This window comes from Magallana gigas, chromosome 8, assembly GCF_963853765.1.
Source record: "Magallana gigas chromosome 8, xbMagGiga1.1, whole genome shotgun sequence".
Classification (NCBI taxonomy): Eukaryota; Metazoa; Mollusca; class Bivalvia; order Ostreida; family Ostreidae; genus Magallana; species Magallana gigas.
In genome coordinates this window covers 24,661,892-24,683,988 of record NC_088860.1, presented here as the reverse complement: position 1 = coordinate 24,683,988, position 22,097 = coordinate 24,661,892, and the positions used below count along the sequence as shown (strand labels likewise).

Here is a 22,097-nt window from a genome sequence, read left to right as displayed (position 1 = left end):
TTACATGTCTAAAAAAAGGAAAGTACCCACTTTGAACACTTTGAAGTTTAGATATTGGTCGTAAAAAAATTACACAACCCCCAATAAATAATATAAATGTGTACAATACTTTAAATTTATATTTCTAATTAAAAGCAGTATTTGTCTGAAGAAAAACAAATTATTGATTTCGGCCTCATCAATGTGCAGACCTTTACAGTGGCGTACATGTAGCTACATTCAGAGACATGCCTCTGATACATTAAAGCACTGTAAGCTGGTGCTTACAAATTTATTTCTGAATCCAAATTTGTTTTAAAACTTTGTTAATTTTTTATTGCAAATCCTAACAACCTTTTGCGTTTGCGCCAGAAATTTTCCAAAATCAAACTCCCAAAAACAGGGGTTAAAATTGGCTAGACCTGGTAAATGGGAACTGAAGTAAATATTGCCATAATTTTTTGAAATTTCAAAACAGGCAGTAAATACATTTGCATCATATATATGGTTACCGTAAATTACAACTTTTGTTTCCTTCTTAGACAAATATACCAGGTATAAAATTGCTTGAGAAATACTGCAACTAGTGAAAAAAAAAATCTATACTCTAATAATAAGTCCCATATTTACCGTATTGTCAGTCGTGGTTGCCTAATATAAAACGCTGTTTTCTTTAGACGTATTTTTTTTTATTATTTGGTATCAGTCAGTGTGTGTGTGTGTGGTTTTTTTTTTTTTGGGGGGGGGGGGGGTTGTTTTGTTTTGTTTTATTTTTTAGATTTTTTGTTCCAATATATTTTATTTAACACAAAACAAAAACAAAACAAAAAACAGCCCAAAATGTTTATCTAATAGAGGTTTTTTTTTTTTTTTATAATGGCCTCGGTATTAAATCTGATACATTGTTTTCATCAAAAGTTTATATATTACACTTTTTTTTATATGTTTTTAAGTACTTTCACTACATTTGATAAAATAATTAAAAAGTTAGCCCTGGCCTTTTTAATAAATTTCAAAGAACCGATGACAGATTAAGCTCTCTTAAAAAAAAAGATAAAAAAAAAAATTCAAAAAACTGTTATGATACTTAATACCGTGATTTGAAAAAAAAATTCCCACTGCGTTTTTTTTTATCCTTCTTTAGATGGGTAATTTCAATTTCTTCTCATTTTTTTATGAATGCATTATACATCTGTAAATTATAGTTGGTCCTCACAATATTAAACTTGAATTTTAAAAAAAGGGAGAAAGAAATCTAGCTAGTTCAAAACGGGTCGCAGGGAACTTCCTCGCAATGTTTTTTTTGTACAAGATATGTGCAGCACAGTGCATGGATTTAGTAACAAACTGGTATTATCAACAATGAATATGTAGAACAGTATATAATAATAGCATTGGTGAATGTTCAAAAGTAATTCCCGTTCTACGTTTGGTGAACAGACCAAACGTGATTCAATACCATTTTCCAACTAAGCGGCGATTTTTTGTGATTAATTTCAGACTTTGTAAAGAACAAATCTGACACTGCAACATTGTGTTAACAAGATTTGTTGAATCAGTTAATATGTACATTTAGTGAACTGGCTGTTTCAACATCGTCGGTAATTTAATTACGTGTTATTTACATCGATTCTCTATATCATCAATTAAACAACTTAAAAGTTTGTGATCACATCTATAAACTCGGAAGTGGTTGGGAAATGGCTAGATATCATCTATTACTCTCTTTTTTTAAACTCCCCAAAACAAAAACAATTACCCCCACCCCCTAAAAATAATGAAAAATAACCGAAGTATTCAAAATCTTTTATTTTTCTGCATTATTATTGAATGAATAAAACGAACGAAATCAGCTTTGTATATCGGACGAATCATTTGATCATAATTAAAATTTATACCTACTATCCACCTTGACATTTGCATCAGCATATAAGTATACATCGTCGCAAAGCACGGTTTTGACTCCACAAGCTCCTTGAAATGATGAAATAGGTAGAATCGATTTGAATCAGCGAGTTATACTGACGATGCGGTATACATGATATAAAAAGAATATTTAAGTTATAATTATCGTAAGGTGCATGTCATCGACAATAAACTTGAATCAATATGAAATGCACAATTTGGCCTAGTTGAGTTCTTGAGAGTCTGTAAAATTTTCTTGTGAGTTGCAGCAGATTCAATCGGTTTTGTCCATTGCATGCAGTGGTGCCGTGGCCACAGGATCTTTAATAGATTTGAATATTATGAGAATTTTGCTTGAACTGTGGTGGAGAATAAACAATGGAAGATAAAAGGGAGAAAACTAAGCCAACAACTTTGCTAGCTCAACTACATAAATTTATTTGTAAGGATCTACATAGAGTCCTAACTGGGATCCCCTATTTTTTTTCCAGCTCAATTTGGTCGGTTCAACCATTTAATTCATTCTTTTTGTTGATTGTCTAAGCTCTCCATTTTTTATAGGCTAATTTTTTTTTGTTTTAAAAGAAAGTAAAAATACACATGGCTTTTGACATGTTTAAATAATTTTATATAATTATGCTGTTTAAACAGATTATTTGTGGTGCATTAATTCATGACAGATTAATTTGATTCTTATTTATAGACGAATGTGATGATATCTAATTGAACCAAACAGTGTTATTTTATTTCCCCTGAAAAAAAAATCAAAGGAATTCATGAAACAATTAATAGCTTTAAATCATAGTTCAAAAGAAATCTTTGAACGATCGAATCAATAAATTTTCAATGTAGAACTTGGATGTTAAAGATTGTTTACCTGTAAAACTTGTGAACTGCAAATTTCTTTTCATCTGAAAGGATTCTAAGACAAATAATTCGTTTTGGTTTTTTTTTTTTAATGAAAATTTACCCCCCCCCCCCCCCATCCCCTCTGATCCACTAGAATTTTTTTTATTATTTCATTGAAACCTGTACTATCAAACAAGTCATGATTTAAATGTCTAGAATTAACGTTAAGCAATATAACAAAAATAAGATAAAATTAAATGTGCACAAGAAAAAAAAAATTCAGGAGTTCAAAAGTGGAGTACAGGAATTAGTTGCACCTCAATGTTTATCTAGGCAACAATAAACTTCCGGTTAATCCACACACTTAAAAGGGACCTGGAGAAACATGTCAGCAAAGGGAATCAAGACGACAAAGAATCTTTATGACCCTCTAGAATGTCTAGAGAGAATACTGAACAAATCCACGCTCTCAACACAAAGAGTAACACATGAAAGTATCATAGGTGAGAATTCAAAAAGACCTCAGCATTTCTAGCTTTTGCATGCCGAGAGATTATCATACTGCTGTTATCTGCTAAGGCCCATTCCCCGTTGCGTTGCCCTGTTGACTTAACACAGAGGACCTTTTGATAATCGAAAGCTTAGAACCTTTTCCTTTGTTGGATATAGAAATATTGGGGCCATTTAAATTAATAAATTCTTGAGTGTTTAGATTATGATAAACTTTGGTAGGGGTCCATTGTGCTGCTGCTGTGATGTAAAGAAAGGCAGATTAAACACTGCTAATTTTAACTACAATGATATCTAAAATGTTTAAAGCTGAGAAAGCAGGAGTAAATTAATATATAAATACCTAGGAAGTGTTGCTGGCCTAACATTTATTAAAAAGAGTGAATACACATTGAAACTTTCTAATAAATCAGTATTGATAAATTGGGTTGCTATTCTAAATGGTTTTGTGTTTCGGCAAAGAATTTCAACAGTTGGTAAGGGGAAAAATGGACACATATGGGAGAAAAGGAATTTTGAAAAAGTTTCATCGTCCAGTGACTTCAAAGGTGTTTGTAAAACGAGCAAGTATGTTAGTATATATGCAACATTAGATACCTGGTATATTTAGTTGTGCATTTGTATTTTCAATTAGTATTTTTAAAACAGAAGTAAGGTGTTGTGAGTAGATAAGTACATACTGATGTATACTGAAATATTTCAGTAACTATGTACATTAAAAGAGATCACAAAAAAATCATAAATATTTGTAGAAATTATTTATTGCCATAGGTATATACGGAAAAAATCAATACATTTCTTTTTGTTAAAAATGCTTCTTTCTTCTTCTGCTTTTACAAGTTTTTATATCTATTTTTTTTTTATTTACTAATTTTAATTATTGTTAGTATTATAATATATAATTTTTTGCAGCCAAGTTATACAGAAAATTGTTGGAAATCGATTTGAGAACTACTCTTATAAATCAAAATGTTGCAATTTATTTGCATGTACTCAACAAACGTTTTCATTCACTTGTTATTTTTTTTTGCTTTAGAGGTAGGTGATCAGTTGCTGAACTCCAAAGCTGATGACTCGAAGGAGCAACAGTTGCGAGCACTGGAGGAGGCCGTAGAGAGGGCCGAGGCACGAGCCACCAAGGAACTGAAAGCGGCACTCAAACGACTCAGGGAGGAGAAAGAAGAGGAGAGAAAGAGAGCTCTAGACAAACAGAAACAAGTGGGTAGATTGAGCATGCATTTTAATGTAAGAAATAAAATTATAATGTTAAAAAAAAGTTCTAGATAAGCTGAAACAAATAAATAGACTGATAATATACATGTAGTACATGTATTTGAATATTAGAAATAAATTGCAATATCAAAAAAGTTCACTGGGACCTTGGTTGGTACATGGTTTCTTGAAAAGCCCTCGATTCTGGCTGCACACTGACAGGATCATAATCACATGACCAATCAAGTTCATAGAGCATATATTACCGTTAGTTTTCTTTTTAATTGGATTATGCATTTTGTATTAAATAAACTGTCTATGATACATTGAAGATTCAGTTTTAAAAACATGTTTTGTTAAATTTTGTATGTTTTCTTTTTCTCCATAAAAAAGTATTATGAACGGTTGGCCGCAAGAATTGAGAGGCAAAGAGATGAAGCAGAGGAGGAGAGGATTCGAGAGTTAACCAAGAAAATGGAGCGTGAGAAGGAGAAAGCTCTCAGTGATCAGTGGGAGGAATGTGAGAGGATCAAGAAAGAGGCCATAGAGGAGGCCTGCATAGCCTTAACCAAGAAACTGCGAAATGAATTTGTGTTGGAAAAGGAGAAGGCAATAGCTGAAGCCCTGAAGATTCAAAAGGTGAAAGATAAATCTCAGAGCTGAGTGGGTCCGACCATGATGTTAATGATATTGTGTAATCCCCAAAAATCTAAACTGTATATGATGATTATTTTGTTAATTTATTTCTCTTATTAACAATAATATTGGAGTGTATGTTATAATCATATACGGTAATTGTTTATTTTGCAGTTGTGCAGAAGGGAAGAATGGAAAATTAAAATAAGCAATTTTCCTTTTTTTAATTTAGGTAAAATTCTTGAAAAGGGAACAAGAATCTATAGAAAGGACTAGAAGGGAATGTGAAGAGAAGGCCCGTCTTGAAGCAGAAAGGGTGGCTAAACTTCACCAACAGGAGATTGAAGGCTGGACTCAGAGGTAAGTTTTAAAAGCCTAATATTAATGTAATAGAGGGTTCATTTTCATGAACTTTGGCTCTGGGCATAATATTGCAGATGCCTTATTTTACACTAGTTTTTAAATTCACAATTCTGCTGTCCAAAATCTAGCTGTATTGTATCAAATTGTGAGACCAGAAAAATTGTGAGAAAATAAAATCACTAGTGCTGAACTTTTGTAAAAGTGAGATGTCAGAATCTGTGAGGGGAGCTTATCTTGATTTTGGATGGATATTTTGAATTCCTTGCATTAATTAGGAATCTACAATATTCATAAAGTCTTTAATTCCATGGAAAAGTGCAATACATGTACATTATTTTCTGTTAATTAGGTATTTGGATATGGAGAAGCGATATAAGCAAGAAATGGAAAGGAGAAGGGGAGTAACTGCTGATTTTAAGGTATGCATTAATTTTTCAAGATTTCAGAACTATTGAATCAATGATAATCAAGTGAGGTACCTGGTACTTAAAAATCAAAGTTTGCATAATTGATACAAGTATTATATCAATGAATTTTTTAATAAGCTGATAAGTTTAAAACTTCTTCTCCCTAAGGAATACTTGTACATGTATTTAAAAAACGTACATGTATCACTTTTTTTTGTACACCAAAGAACACTTACTTGAATAAAGCAAATTAGATACATTTGCTATAATTGTTTTTTTTGTGTGTAACTAACAGGAACTACAAGACGATTATCGGAGGTTTATGAATTACACGGATGGCAAGTTCCACTCGGATTACATGATGCATCTCCGCTACATGGGAATGAGGCTGGCAGAGAAGCGAGTGAGCGAGGTTTCCAGCACGGTCTCCTACGAGGACATCTTCAAGCTTTCTTGACCTGTGATATTTACTAGGAAGACTAAATCAGCTGATACTCAATGTCTGGGTGTGTGTGTGTGTGTGAGGGTCACCCAGGGTCCTGACTCAGAGCTGAGTGGGTCTGACCATGTTGTTGATGATACTGTGTCATCCTCAAAATCAGGGCTTTTCATAGTCATCTAAAACAGATTGGGGGCATTGAAAGGACATTGTCCAAATTCTAAAAAGGCAGTTTTTTTCCCAAATGTAAGAGTTTGTTAATTTTAATTTCCAATTAAATCCTTACCCCTCAAAGTTAAAAAGAAGTTCTGGTATGTGGATATCTAATTATTAAATTTGCTACTCATCTTTCTATTTATTGCCAAAAAAAATTGAAATTAACACCAAAAACCTAAAATATGAAATATTCCCCAATTCCACAAAATGTTGCTAATTTTCCCAATTTTAATGGCCCCAGTCCCGAACATACCAAAATATTGGGGAGAGCCCTGCTAATGGTGTGATAGACTGGTCGCTGGCAGTGTAATGTTACAAAAGTCCTGATCACTCAGACCCACTAGTGCTGGTATAGAACATTAGATCTGTGTTTTGTGATGACTGTTAGTTAGTATGTTGATTTTTATATTAACAGTAAAAATGTTTGGAAGGCATAGTGCTCATACAGCGCATAAATGGTTGAGTGCCAATGTGTTTGTATGTGTCAAATACATTGTGGAGGCGGTATAGAGTGGTTTCATTATTATTCGTGAACAACAATTTTTGTGGTCAATGATCCTATCACATTCAAACGTTGGTTTTCTTGGGGTGCTCTGGCTTCCTCCCACATCAATGACCCTCTATATTACCGGTAATATAAGTTGTTAAAACTTGTTTATCAATCATTGTTGAATAAATTTCATTTCATCAATTTTTTGTATATTAAGTAAAAATCACAACTTTGATAAGGATACACAAATTTGTGGCCAATGATCCCATTAATACAATATGTTCAGTAATTAGAAATTCACGAAAATTGGTATTCAATGAATATTGATGAAAACAGAGGCCTAAGCATTCTTGTTTAAACATTTTACTCCTAATGAACCTCATTAATTAGAAGTGCATGCCAGTAGTAAGTGTGTATCAGTGGAATGATTACTATGGAGAGATTATGTGATGTTACTATTTTTTTATAGAAAGAAAACATACTGTACGTACCATATTTGCATAAAGCATTGTTTGTTCATGTGATACTTTATTCAACAAACATATATGATATTAATGATGAAATTATGGTACGATTATATATTTATAGAAACTAGGTAGGAGAGATTACATTAAAGTGCAATATGTGTCTGTATAACATCTACAGAAAATGTGATAAGTTGTCAGCGAGAGAATTCGATGTGTTATATCTTATTTTGAAATCAAAACAACAATATACCAAAACTGTTTCAGAAACCCAACTTGTATACTTGATATCCATAATATATTTTTTTTTCGACATTAAAACTTCTTGGTGTTGGGTGCACATGCACTTTAAGTTTGATGTGTGAATTCAGAGTGCACGGTGGTGTGAAGTTTTCAGTATATATGGTTCAGGGGTGCACAATGTATTGGTACAGGTGGCACAGATTAAGGTGCATTCAGGTATTTTTTGAGTTGTTTTACACAATTCTTGTCATACAGAATTTTTATCGATTGTATTGTATTGGAGATGATTGATCTGTTCATTGTTTCTGAGGTGTTGTTATGTTGGTGCTGTTTTTATATTTTTTGGTTGTTGATTTTAATTTTTTTTTGTCAATTTCTTTTTCTATACAAAGTTGTGATAGACTAGTTACTCACCAATGAAAAGACATTACTCAGTAGTTTCACAGTTTGTTACTGTTAATATTCTTCACATAAATTCAGAAACTAACTTTTGAGAGAACCTACAGAATTTTTTATAGCAGTCAACATTGAAACATGTACATGTAATCATCTCTTTTTGCCAGAACAATGTCTAGGATCCTTTAACCTATGGTCAATGCATTCATGCATTTTATCAAACATTTCCTATTTGATTTTTAATGAATAATGGAGTTAGGGAGACAGTTTCTAGTGTCTGATTAGCCAGAGCTCTTTGGACTATCCATATGAAATAATACAAGATACTGTTGACAGAAATGATTTGTAATGAAAAGCATAAATTAACCATGAATACTCTTTTATTCATAGACTAATGGGGAAAAAACTTTTGCTTATGTTGTTTTTAAGGGAGACAATTCATGCAAAACAGACTTTCAATCGTCCAATCTTGTGAAGATTTGGGTTTTTTGTGTACTAATTTTCATTCTGTATTTTTAGAAACTAGATTACCAGTTAAACATTTTATATCTCGTACATAAACTATATATTAGTTATTATTTATTAAAGAAAAAGTCCATATATTTTACCTTTCAAATTTTGGTATTTTTATATGGAGCTCTTCTTTTAAAGGAGGTCAATACAGTCTTAAAAAGGTCATGACCATTGAGCCCTTTTAAAAATTAGATTACGGATATTTTAAGATATATTATTAAAATATAATGTAAACAATTACCGGTATTTCTGAAGCACCGGTACATGTAAATAAAAGTATATCTAGCTTAGCTTATTAATTGCAGCTAGGAAAAATTAAGTTTAGAATAAAGCTAATTGACCATATGTTTATATCTATGTACCGCAAATGGCCTAGTCATTAGTCTTATGCTGGATGTATACACTAGTCATACCTATATACACTAAGTATTACACCTATATGATTATATACAAAGTAGATTTGTATATACATGTACCTGCACTCAATATCATAATCATATTTGTATGCTGTATTTGAATATTTTTGTTGTAGTGTTACTGTGTATATGCATTCCTAAAATATTATTTAAATACTGCATTAATACTGTTGTGCCTTTCCTAACATTTATTTTTTCTACGAATTAGTTATTGACTAGGATTATTAACTTACGTTTTATATTTGTTTTCTTTTATGAAAAATGCATGCAAACATGCATTCATATTTTCAATAAAATATTTGAACTTTTGCAATGAATTTTGAAATCAGTTTTCTTTATAGCCTTATTCCCCATTGAATTTAAGGTCAAGGTCAGAATTTCAAACGGTGCTCAACTTTTACAAGATAATAATTAAGTTTCTTTTAGCTATTTTAGGAAAAAAAATATTTTCACAACTCCCTTAGGTATGTAATAGACCCTGTTTGACGTCAAGTGATCTTTTTTTCATATTAAAAAAATGATAAAATTGCTAAAAAATTGAGAAATGAACACACTGTTAAAAACAGTAACAGGCTTTAATTCAAAGCAAATATTTATTTGTGCACCGATTTAATTAAGTCCAGTTTTCGCTGTTGTGTTCAATTTTATTATTAAATCAATCATTCTTCCTCCATGTAGGCCTATCTTAAGCCCCTTTCACAATTGGCGCACGTACAGAAGCGACAAAAAATTCGTGCGACCGAAAAAAGTAAACTGTTGCCAAAATAATAGCATATGAAAAATTACTTGTACGAAACTCGCACGATTTAGAGCGACCGTTGTGCGATGTAAACGCATTAAATCTTGCGATTAACTTGCGTCTGGATGCGACTGCTATACCGTTCGCATCGCACAACGGTCGGTGGTAGCTTTAGATCGTTCAAATTTCGTGTGAATACTTCTTCCCATATTTGCAATTACTAGTATTTCGACAACAGTTTATGATAAAAATCTAATTTTTTCGGTCGCACGAATATTCTGTCGCTTCTGCTCGTGCGCCAATTGTGAAAGGGCCTTAAGATGATACCATTTAATTAGTTTTGAGTAGGAAGCACGAATCACATGATCGGCTGTACTGGAGCGCCTTAGTTCTGCAACTCTAGGAAGTTGTGCGGGATCATCGCGGCGCAGGCAGAGTGTAGGGTGAATGCACCAAAATGAATCATTAGCATGGGCGACACCCAGTCGGGTAGGGGTTGGAGAAAAAACATAACTCAAATATTACTCATAATTGAGATAAAGTTAAGATAAATGAGATACGCCGACATGCGTTTCATTTCCGGGCTGAAAATAAGGTCAGGATTTTGCCTTTGGGAGAACTATCTATTTTACATTCATCTTACAACATTCGCTTTCATTGCATTAAATCCTGCATTATATCTTGCGTCTATATGCGACTGATGTACAATGAAAGCGAGTGTTGATAAAGATTAAGATAATGCGATAGGATCGCATGAAAGACCAGATGATTGGACGATTGAACGTGCGGCAATGCGATAGAATGAGTGTCGCCCGTCCGATCCTGTGTTTCATCGTACGAATGCTCGTACGAGTGCGAGGGATTATATATATACCGACCGTTTCAGACGCTCTCTGCTCTCTACTAGAGAGTCTCTAGTAGAAATAGTTGCAAAAGATGATACCACTCAACAAGATGACAAAAGCAACAGCCAAAATCAAGGTCAGTCGTGGCCTGAAACAGATATACATATACAGTGTATAATGTATAGGGGAACTATTCGTCCCCGTCCGCTCATACTTCGCTGTCTTTGTCAGTTAGCGTTAAGACTTGGCGAGTTCCAATGTTTCACATTATCTCTTTTTGATTACAACATTGTTGGAGCGAAATTCAAGACGAGACAAAACCGTAAGTAGGAAAGAAAATACATTGGGGCGAAAATAACCCAGTATCCAGTATATGCTAGTGACAACGCATGGACACTAAAACCGATAAATCGTGCAATGAAAGTAAAACGTTCCAAGATTACATGAGACACGTTGAGCAACAGTCTCATGGTCGTTCAACACACGCATAAACAGAAGCAATTTATCTTACGATCTTTAAAAATCTTACATTGCTCTTGCGAGTACAAAAAAAAACGTTTGTATTATAATGTTCGTGCGTTGCATTGCAATAATTTGGATCGCATTCGGTCGCATCTGAATAGTGTGCATGTCCACTATTTTGAGGAGACTTGATGCGACCTTAAAACGCATGCAACGAATGAGAGATCGAGCTCGTGCAACAAATGCGAGAACTTGTGCGAAGGCAAAAAATTCCGAACGCAAAGTGTTGTAAAGTGTTCTTGCGCCAATTGTGAAAAGGTCTCAAGACGCTCGTACTAATATGTTCGTGCGTTGCATTGCGATAATTTGGATCACATTTGGTCGCGTCTGAATAGTGTGTATATAGGAAGGAAAAAAACCTAAGAAATAATCTTTCCCATTTTTATATTATAACGAATGTTTGTGCAAGTATATCACTGACACGGACAGATTTACTAGTTTCAGAATGGAACCTACATGCACCTACATGTACAAATCAAAATATTAAGTAACACAGAGCAGTCACACAGACAATTGCATTTATCTCATCAACTGTAAGGTTTGTTAAAGACTGAACATTATGTTGAAAATCGGTGGGTTTAATATGGATCAAGGCTGAATACTAGTACCATGTTGCCATCTTTAAGATATTATACTGTTTACATGTACATGTACATATTTTCTGTAATTTAATTTTTTCATAACTTTAAATTTTTGAGTCTTGTCCTCATAACTCAGACATAAAAAACTTTGTTAAAAAACTGATCGTCATTTAAAATGTGAGACATTTGCCTAATTTGGTTCCATTGCACTCCGTCGTGTTTCCCGACATTTTTTTCCTTCGTTTTTAGTAATGCTTTTATGACCTAATTTCTCTTTTTCAACCGTTAGGATGCACTTAATAATCGATATAAACTAGATCTAAATAAAACTGATTCAAAATACCGTTAGTCTTATTTTTATTTGTGAAAGTATGCGTCTGGTCTTTTCCGGACTATCTATCTCTCAGATATTGGTTTTAAAATTAGACAACAGTGACTTCATCAATAAAACGCTTGATTTTTCCACATGTAGGTTGGTTGCTCAAGAGTTATTTTTATCATATGTTTTAAAAGTTGTAATCAATTGAAAGAAACAGATGAGCACCGTTGCAGTGCTTGGAGGGGGCATTGCCGGGCTGTCTTCTGCCTACTTTCTCTCAAGACTGCCACTGACAAATATCTCCAAGGTAGAAAGCTTTAATTTTACAGACAGGTGTACAACAGTGTATAAATTTGATAGTTAAGTAACTTATGTTGTTTCCGCAAATTGTCGTCGTTTAAGGCATTAACCAATACAATTGCGAAAGGATATGATACACAAATCTTCTTTACAGGGAATAAGATGTGCAAATGGAATTTATTTTGTGCATAGGTTTTATATTAATGTATTTGATGATAAATTCTGTTGCTATTGATGACCTTGACTTATCATCGATTTACAAGTAGTCCTAGTCAAAACTTTCTCTTACAATTATCCAAACGAAGAGCATATTTTACTCCAATCTGCCCAGCACCACAGAAATCAGCCGTATTAACCCCAATATGTATTTACTGGAGGAAGAGCATTTAACGAATATCTTTTTTAAACAGATTGTTGTCATTGAGGGGAGCAATCGCCTGGGAGGATGGATTCAGTCAGAGAGGCTGCAGGATGGCACAGTTTTTGAGGGAGGACCGCGAAGCTTCCGCTTTGGGGGGAAAGTGGAGGCCAAAACTCTAGAACTTGTAAGCAACACTCAATAACCTGCCCATATAAAGAGCAACAGTATATAAAGAGCAACACAAGCAACAGTTGCTTCCTAGTTCATATAAAGACAAACAAGAAATTTTTTTTTGTTCTGATTTACTTAGATAGGTACATGTAATCATATTCTAATGATTTTTGAAATATAAATACAGCTTTTAAAGGGGCATGGTCACAATTTTTGTCAAAAATTATTTTTCCGATTTTAATGTTTAAAATGCTTTAGTAAGGCATTTTTAATAGGCAACCAAAATTTGAGTGTCATTCGTTGTGTTATAAGCAAGTTGCAGAGCTTAAAATTCTTTGCTATGTAAACAAAGCTTTTATTTACATTTTGAATGTTGAAGTGAAAATTCCAGTTTTATATATAGACCTAAAAAGAATGTGTTAAATGTTAGGAACTGTTTATTTATGCTTAAAATGAACAAGAAAAAAGACATTTTAGCTTGAAAAAGTTTTTTTTACCGGTATATTGAACCTATGTAAACAAAAACAAGGCACGAGGCTTGTTTACATAACAAAGAATTGTGAGCGCTCTATCTTGCTTATAACTCTACGACTGCCTCTCAAATTTCATTTGATCATTAGAAATGCACTCCTAAAGCATTTTAAATAATAAAAACAGAAAAATAAAATTTGATTAAAATCGTGACCATGCCCCTTTAAAAATGATTTAATATTACAAGAAAAAGATTCAATGGTTTTTCTAATGAAAGCATAAAGAGAATCATGGAATTATCTCCACCTGAATAATATAGTTACTTTTTATGCTGACTCTTTCTCAATATACAACTAATTTGATTAACATCTGATCAGTACAAGTATTACAGAATTTATAGTTGAAAATAATCAATTTTTTCAGTACAAAATATATTGCAAAATCATATTTTTCAATATTTCAAAGTCATATATACTCATTTTGCAGAAGCAGAAAACCATTTCTTACCAAATGTAATGTTTTCGATTGACAATGGAAAACATACTGATGTTATCATATGGTATGAACAACTGAACTTCTATTCCATTTCAATATTCACAGATAGAAATGCTGGGTCTTCAAAATGATGTACTTTCAGTACCAAGAGAGAAAATGGTACGAAGACTCTATTATGGAGGAAAATTGAAGGTTTTCCCTACAGGTATAAATTCAGACCTGGTTCTGTTCCTGTAGACCATGCTTAATTGCTCTATTATGGAGGAATATTGAAGGTTTTCCCTACAGGTATAAATTCAGACCTGGTTCTGTTCCTGTAGACCATGCTTAAATACTCTGATTATGGGGATTTAAAATAAATTACAATTGACTTCATTAAGATCCTTATATGAGAAAATAACACTCTTTCACTCATTGTTTGTTGAAAATATGTTCAGCTATTCCTTTCAATTTTTTATATCGCTGATTTTAAAATGGAATAAACATCAGTGTTGAAATGTATTAAAATGAATGATAGCATATTTATTACATACCACATCAATATTGATAGCAATGACACATGGTTTCATTCAGATAAAGATCATTTAAACTCATTCTACAAGGCAACAACATTTTTCCTGTTCATGGTGCAGACAACTGGATTACTCTGAATAAGCAGTGCATGAAGTAATTTTTTTTTTTTTACAGATTTTGATAAGTGGACTCTTGCAACCACTACCTTTAAAGGCGTGATGAAAGATCGATGGATGTTAACAAGAAAGGAAGATGAGTCAGTGAAATCCTTTATTGAGAAACGCTTTGGAAGCAGTCCTGAGGTAATGTGTAGGAAATACAGCGGTAATCATAGATAGGAAATACAGTGGCAATTATTATATATAAGAAATACAGTGGTAATACTTATGTATGTAGATGGTACAATGGTAATATGTGCAAATATACAGCAGTAATATGTAGGAAAACAGCTGTTTTATGTAGAAAATACAACTTCACTCGTGGTTGGTTAATGATATTCAGCTTTGAGAGAAACATGTTTATTTCAAATTGATTTATCATTAATTTTGAATACTTTAAAAAAAAAATGCAGGTAGTATTACCTGGTATGTTGTCAGGGAAAGTAACAAGCAAAGTAAAAATAAATTAAAGAAAAAACACATGAAAGAATTCACAAGTGTGCATGCATACCTTATCAGGTATACAAAGTTTTAAGACAATGAAGACTTTCTTTGGCAGGAACTTCTGGGACTTTTCTATTGTCACATCCACAGATACAACACACTACAATACAGCTGTCTGTTAAAACTTGTGTAAAACACAAGCAACATTATATTCATTTTACTGATTGATTCTTCTTTCAATTTTGACAGATTATGGCATTTGTAGAATCCATGTTTCGAGGAATATATGCCAGCAGCTATGATAACATCAGCCATAAGTTCTCAATGTTAGGAAAATCAGAAAGTAAATCCTTGATCCATCTCACCCAGAAAATGGCTGAGGCTAAGAAAGGTAGATTAGTTTTTAACAGAGTTTAATGAAAGGTTGTTTGTGTTGTTATGAACCAAAGGTAGCTTTGAACCCCTCCCCTCTAATGAGGTAATAAGTATTGAACCATTTAATTGTGGTATAGACTTGCTCTTTAATTTCTTTCTTAGCAAAGTGGAAAACTGAGAGCATTGACTTCAAACCCAATGTCAAATTGGTTATTTACTCTGTTAGTGAAGTTTTCTATGATCAAACAAAACATGTGGGTATTAAATATGAGGATGCATGATTCACCACACTAAAGTTTTGAGTTTTTTACCGTATGCGCGGGGATATTTTATGCGGTTTTAAGCTAACTGCATAACTAGTGTTTTCCCCCATATGTACATACCTACTTTTACAGTATTGCAATCATGTACTTATGAATGAAGTTCTTACCGTAATTATGTATTAATTGATTTCATACAGAGCTGTTGAACTCGGATTCCGAGTTGGTGCGGCAAGCCGCTAAGGAGAATTGGGAAATCTATGGGTTGAGGAAGGGGACAGGGCAAATTGTTGATGGCCTGGTGGAAGCCTTAGAGCAAAACAGCAAAGTGGAGATCTTGACAAACACACCGATTGATTCGATGGATTTGAACTCATCACTTGCTACTGTGGGATTTTTCATATCATTTAATTAATGTACTTTCTGATGTTCTAATTCAGATATCATTATTAAATTAGTGTTTCCATTTTAAGCCAGATTTTACCGAATTTTTTTTTTTTTTATGTATTGATTTGAACTTTTAAACTTTATTTGTAGTTACGAAGTAAAGAAAAAGAAATAGTTCAAGCAGACCATGTAATGAGCACAGTGCTCTCAAAAAGTAAGTTTCATTGTTGTAATTAAGTTTTATTTTGCTTTTTTGGTGATTTATGACTATAAATTATTTTTTCTCTATATTTGAACTTCTGTGTTGAAATTCCATATTTTTTTTTTTTTTATAAAAAATACTGTAATGTATCTTTGGTAAATTTGGCACAGCAGAAAGGTTGGCTTACCTAATGAATGAAAAAAAAATTAAAAAACAAAACAATGCCAAACCTTGCTTAGAGAATTTTTTATTTGGTAGTCTGTTGGAAAATTTTACTTTCGTAAAAAAAAAAAATGAATTAAGATTACAGTTTAAAAAACATTGAATAAGAAAAATTATTCTTGCCACCAGAATTATCCCGTTTCAAATGTTACCTGGCTTTGTGTGGTTTCAGATCTGTCCTCCATTCTCCCTGCCCAGCACCATGAGTTAGGCGGGTTCTTGAGTAGCATACCCACGGTCTCAGTAGTGGTGGTTAACTTGGTTTATGACCAGGACCTGGAGGAAGTTCCACAGGCAAGATCAGAATGTACAACATTCTGGAAATTCAAATCAACTACTGTGGTTTCATCAATATTCGTTGAATATCAGTTTTCATGGATTTCGTTTTTTTTAAGTTGATCCACGAAATTAAATGTTCACTGAAATGCAATTTCTACTAACATTTTGTATTGACTGGGTCATTGGCCACAAATTTACATATCCTTGAAACTGTGATCTTTACTTTATCCACGAAAATTGATATCCATAAATATTAATGAAACCACAGTAATGTACAGAGATGCCTGCTCAAATTGACATCTATTTTACATATTGTCCTTTCCAACTGATTTAGTGTAAATTAACGGAGTTTCAAAATCTTCTTCATTGACATGGGCATCTGAAGACATACTAATTATAACAAAATTTCATTACAGTTCCTTTAGAGACTTTTGTTCTGTGCAAAACTCAACACGTTCATAGATCAAGGTCTAGATTCTATGATGCTAGATATACAGTTGTGGTTGTTTGTTCTGTTTGGTCTTAAGTGAGTAACCTTTGTGTAATTCTTTACAGGGATTTGGGCACCTGCTTCCTGCTTCAGAGGACCCCCCAATACTTGGGGTGGTGTATGACTCAAGGGTCTTTCCAGAGCAAGGTCCTGTAAACACCACACGCTTGACGGTGAGAAAAAAAAAGATTAAAAAATTTTCACTTCTGTAAGCTAAAATTTTTTTTGAGGTTTGTGAGAGCCTAAAAGATGCAAATATTTCTTGCTGCAAGCTAGCTATTGCCGGTAAATGTCTCTGATAGGCCTCATATCTTTTTAAAAATAATCTTTATCTTGATAAAAATTAGTCTCCAATATGTCTATTCTTACACAAATTAAATGGCATTAAGTGACGTACCGGTACTTGTTTTAGTGGAAGTAGATTTAACCCAAAAATGTTAAAAAGATTACATGGTTGAATGTTTTGCATTTTCAGTTTTATGACACACATATTATTAACATGTTCATGTGTATTGGTTGCTTTGAATGGAGTAGCCTTTCTTTGTTCATCCTTGAGTGTTTTTTTTTTCTGGTTATGTTGCTTCTCATATACCGGTATTTACAGGTGATGTTAGGAGGTGCCTGGATGAAGGAACTAGTGGAGAGAGTAGGCAGCTTAAACGACGAGTCTGTGCTAAATCTAACAAAGGAAACCCTACACAAACAAATGAACATTACAGCCTCACCTGTCCATACCAAAGTTCATTATCAAATGGTAAATTCTTAAACAAATTTACTGTTCATTAAATGGCTTACCTATTTACCCTCATCATTTCATCTCTTACTTAAATTTGTAAAAAAAGAAAAAAAAAAAAAGAAGACAAAATACCTTAGTTGCGATTTTGAATAAAAAGTATGTCTGGTAAATGATACCGTCTGTGACTTTCAACATTTGGATTGACTAATAGTTATTGTCTTATATTTAAATTGATTTATTTACAGTATAAAGTTTTCAATTGGCAACTCTTTTTAAGGGGTAAAATTCATAGATATTATCCATCATTTAACTTACTAGAATTTTCCAGTAAACAGCGATCAGTGAAAAGAGCATTTAACTAGTACAAAATGGTCCATTCTGTATCTGTTGAATTTATACTGTATACAGGGAAATATTCGCCCCATTTCATTTTCGCCCTTGTCAGCGGGCGAATTTAAGATTAGGTGAATTCCAATGTCTCAGATTATCTCTCTTTTAACAAAACTGTGTCTGGACAAATTCCAGACAGGGCTAAACAATTTAAGTGTTCTAGGGCGAAAATTACATCCTGTATACAGTTCTGTAAACAGCAAATTCATACAATTTTAAAAGAAAAATTTATGCTGATTTCAGGACTGTATACCCCAGCATACTGTGGGACACAGTCAGTTGCTGAAGCACATCTACTCCTACATCGACGAACACCAGCTTCCACTGAGGCTGGGGGGCTGTTCCTACAGAGAAATCGGGGTCACTGGCATTATATGTGACTCACTGAAAGAAGCACTCTCTCTACACCATCAGATAGAAAACAAAAGATGAGGGCAAAATTCATGACCGGTGTAGAAATTAAAATTTGAGAAGTGTGTTCATGCTTTAAGTTGCAGACTTGAAGTGACTATCTGTTGCAGAACATCATTTTTGTCAGATGGTGCATTCTCTAATAGTTTGCTGTGATTGTTGGATTAAGATCATGAATTTCATGATTTTAATGAATTCATTATTTGAATTTTAATTAATAAAAAGGGTAAAATATTTCTTTGCTAATTATCCTTCAAACAGGAAAATTGCAATATGAAATTTTTTTTTTGAATATTTTTGTTGCAAAATGTACTTGAATATGAAAAATATTGTGCATGTTGTTTGAATATACCAGGATATATTTTGATGAGATTTTGATGATTAAATAGATCAATACATATACATACAATCACTATATGATCCAGGGAAGTACCATCCAACATCAGTTACACTTGTCAAATGTAATACTTTTTATTTCAAAGTGTGCAATTTAACTTTGTAAGCAAATGTTTTGCCTTTTTTAAAAAGTCAATTAAGTGACTCATTAGAGCCTAATGCCATCAGAAATTCATGACCTCTGGATAAGTGATGTTAGTGCAAGAGTTACATTTATTGTATTAGACTCTGAACAAAAACCCCATTATTTTTTACTAACTTTTCTTACTTTCCTTGGCATTTAGCAGTCAAGTTTATGTTACAGTAGTATTGAGCATGGAGAACTGAGTCCATGTGGAAAATTTAAATGGCACGCATGTGTAAGTTTCTGGGGCTCGTTTCATAAATTAAGAGGCCTAAATTTTGGGTCTAACTTTGGTTTAGTCCGAGGACTTTCACCGAAATGTACATGTAGTTGGGCGTATTTTGCATTTCATAAAGCGGCTTAACTAGTAGATATCTCTCTCTCTCTCTCTATCGTGCACATTTATTCAATACATGTAACTTAATTCGCAGTTGTGATAAAATAACAACCGTCGTTTCATAATATATATGCTTACTTATGTTTACTTCCGAACTTACGCCCACCAATGAGTGGACGTAAAATTTTGGCTACATGTAACTTTAGTCGGAAGTAAAGATGCGCTCTAAAACAATGAGACACAAATATTCGAACTAACCGGCGTAGCGCTAGTCTGGTGTATTAAACCCTTAGGTCCCTGTACCTAGAAGGAAATGGTAATGGAGTGCCCATGAAGCATTATTCATGTTATTATAGGATTGGAGCGTACAATGCGTTAGATATCCCCCACTCGGATGAATGAATAAATGTTGTAAAATTATTCCTGTTGGTTTGTATACTAGTACATTGTTTGTTGTATATATTTCAAGATACAAATCTAAAAGCGTGCTTTTATTCTGTAAAGATGACATGTTTCCAAATTAAGTCACACATACGCCTAAATCTTGACCATTCACTCTGCTAAATCGCTTAAGTACAAGCGGACAATACCTATTCCGCCGAATATAGGGTATTTAAACGACATATATACGTACGTCTCTTAAATACAGACATATTACATTTTAAGATGTGCATCAGTACATGCATGATATCACCTGACCATTAACAAACATACATTTACTCTATACTTTATACAATATCTGACTGTGTTAGCGATGTTATAATAATTTTTATTTGACATTATTTGTATTGGGCAGGAACATTATGTATTTTGGATCGTAATTTGAAGATTTAAAAAAAAAATTCCAAAATAATTCTATTGAATAAAAAAAAGAGGCCCATTGGCCACATCGCTTAACAGAGTCATAATTCAAACAAACTGGACAATGTAGTATAATACATGTAGATCTTGTATAAATAAAAGTCCATTTTTTTTTTACCCTGGATATTCGTATGTTTATAATCAAGTCCCTTTTCTAAAAGGATGATTTTATAGTCATATCACCTGTTGAGCATTGCAGTTTTCAAAAAGGTTCTAATCATTTGTTTATATATTGGATATAAACCTACATCAAACTCTGAACCCCTTGTGAGGCCGAAGAATCGTCCAGGGCCAAAGTCTAAACAATTTGAAAGAATCAGCAATATGTCAATATGCTTGCATATAAGTAACACCATATATAATAACATTTCATTTTTTATATAATTCAAATATTTTCCTTTGTAAAATTGGAATCCCATTGTGGCCCCACCCTACATCTCAAGATTTTGATTTGAAAGAATTTAATTCTACATTATCTGAAATTGCTTCCAGTAAAATTTCAGCTACATTCTAGGCAAGTGGTTTAAAGAAAAAGATATTTTAAATATTTTTCTATTTTTATATTCCTATGTAAATTTTTGCCATCCTCCTAATGTTGTGACCCCCTCCCCCGGGACCATGATTTGAACAAACTTGAATCTATCCTACCTGAGGATGCTTGCACACAATTTCAGCTTTCCTGGCTGATTAGTTTCCGAGAAGATTTTAAAAGATTTACTCTTTATATTCCTAAGTAAAAGTTCGACCCCCCCTCAATTGTAACTCCATCCTACCCCCGGGGCCATTATTTTTTCAAATTTTTATCCACACTACATAAGGATCATCCACATAAGTTTCAGCTTTCCTGGCTGATTATTTCTGAGAAGTTTTTTTAAATTTTTACTCTATATATTCCAATGTACAACTTTGATCCTATCCTCCCATTGTGACCCAACCTTACCCCCGGGGACCATGATTTGAATAAACTCTAATCTACACCCTTTGAGGGTGCTTCCACACAAGTTTCAGCTTTTCTGATCATGTAGTTTTTGAGAAGAAAATTTCAAAAGATTTACACTGTATATTCCTATGTTAAAGTACGACCCCTATTGTGGCCCCACCCTATCCCTGGAGGTCATGATTTTCACAACTTTAAATCTACACTACATGAGGAAGTTTCCACACAAGTTTCAGCTTTACTGGCTGATTGGTTTTTGAGAAGAAGATTTTTAAGATTTACTCTATATATTCTATGTAAAACTTTGACCCTCACATTGTGGCCCCACTTTACCCCCGGGGACAATGATTTGAAGAAAAAAACTAGAATCTGCACTATCTGAAGATGATTCACACAAGTTTCAGCTTTTCTGGCCAAATGGTTTCTAATAAGATTTTTGAAAAATATCAACAAATTTACAATAAGCCCTAATTATCTCCCCTTGAACGAGAGCATGGCCCTTCATTTTCACAAACCTGAATCATCTTCACCCAATAATGCTTTGTTCCAAGTTTGGCTGAAATTGGCCGAGAGGTTCTGGAGAAGAAGTCGAAAATGTAAAAAGTTTACAGACAGGCAGATGGACGGACGGACGGACAGACGGACACCGGACAAAAAGTGATCAGAAAAGCTCACTTGAGCTAACAAATAAAAGAGTGTTTTATCTAAAAGGAAGTTAAAGTGCAGAAATTAA

General features: G+C 33.3%; 2 protein-coding genes across 3 annotated transcripts; both read left to right on the top strand.

Moving 5' to 3' along the window:
* The first annotated feature begins 3,053 nt into the window (after positions 1 to 3,053).
* LOC105327312 (caldesmon) lies at positions 3,054 to 9,347 on the top strand. 2 transcript variants are annotated; one of them, XM_011427707.4, is made up of 6 exons: positions 3,054 to 3,236; positions 4,280 to 4,461; positions 4,849 to 5,094; positions 5,324 to 5,451; positions 5,804 to 5,873; positions 6,157 to 9,347. In XM_011427707.4, exons 1-6 carry the CDS (start codon positions 3,119 to 3,121, stop codon positions 6,316 to 6,318), a joined length of 906 nt encoding a protein of 301 aa, XP_011426009.2. In that variant the 5' UTR covers positions 3,054 to 3,118; the 3' UTR covers positions 6,319 to 9,347. The 2 variants fall into 2 exon arrangements, with proteins under 2 accessions (XP_011426009.2, XP_011426008.2); XM_011427706.4 differs by lacking the exon at positions 3,054 to 3,236 and adding an exon at positions 3,591 to 3,810.
* A 2,820-nt stretch (positions 9,348 to 12,167) lies between these two features.
* On the top strand, positions 12,168 to 18,945 carry LOC105327313 (protoporphyrinogen oxidase). Its single transcript, XM_011427708.4, has 11 exons — positions 12,168 to 12,351; positions 12,755 to 12,889; positions 13,948 to 14,047; positions 14,530 to 14,657; positions 15,207 to 15,348; positions 15,793 to 15,980; positions 16,130 to 16,193; positions 16,576 to 16,697; positions 17,238 to 17,345; positions 17,777 to 17,926; positions 18,542 to 18,945. Exons 1-11 carry the CDS (start codon positions 12,262 to 12,264, stop codon positions 18,728 to 18,730), a joined length of 1,416 nt encoding a protein of 471 aa, XP_011426010.3. The 5' UTR covers positions 12,168 to 12,261; the 3' UTR covers positions 18,731 to 18,945.
* The last annotated feature ends 3,152 nt before the right edge of the window (positions 18,946 to 22,097 follow it).

What these genes read in the sequence shown, in the direction of transcription:
- LOC105327312 (XM_011427706.4), top strand. Translation starts at nt 3,684, where the DNA reads ATGGTTTTGTGTTTCGGCAAAGAATTTCAACAGTTGGTAAGGGGAAAA. An exon ending in AAGCCCTGAAGATTCAAAAG is followed by an intron (nt 5,095 to 5,323) that starts GTGAAAGATAAA and finishes TTTTTAATTTAG; the next exon opens with GTAAAATTCTTGAAAAGGGA. An exon ending in GAGTAACTGCTGATTTTAAG is followed by an intron (nt 5,874 to 6,156) that starts GTATGCATTAAT and finishes TGTAACTAACAG; the next exon opens with GAACTACAAGACGATTATCG.
- LOC105327313 (XM_011427708.4), top strand. Translation starts at nt 12,262, where the DNA reads ATGAGCACCGTTGCAGTGCTTGGAGGGGGCATTGCCGGGCTGTCTTCT. An exon ending in AGGCCAAAACTCTAGAACTT is followed by an intron (nt 12,890 to 13,947) that starts GTAAGCAACACT and finishes CAATATTCACAG; the next exon opens with ATAGAAATGCTGGGTCTTCA. An exon ending in TGAACTCATCACTTGCTACT is followed by an intron (nt 15,981 to 16,129) that starts GTGGGATTTTTC and finishes CTTTATTTGTAG; the next exon opens with TTACGAAGTAAAGAAAAAGA.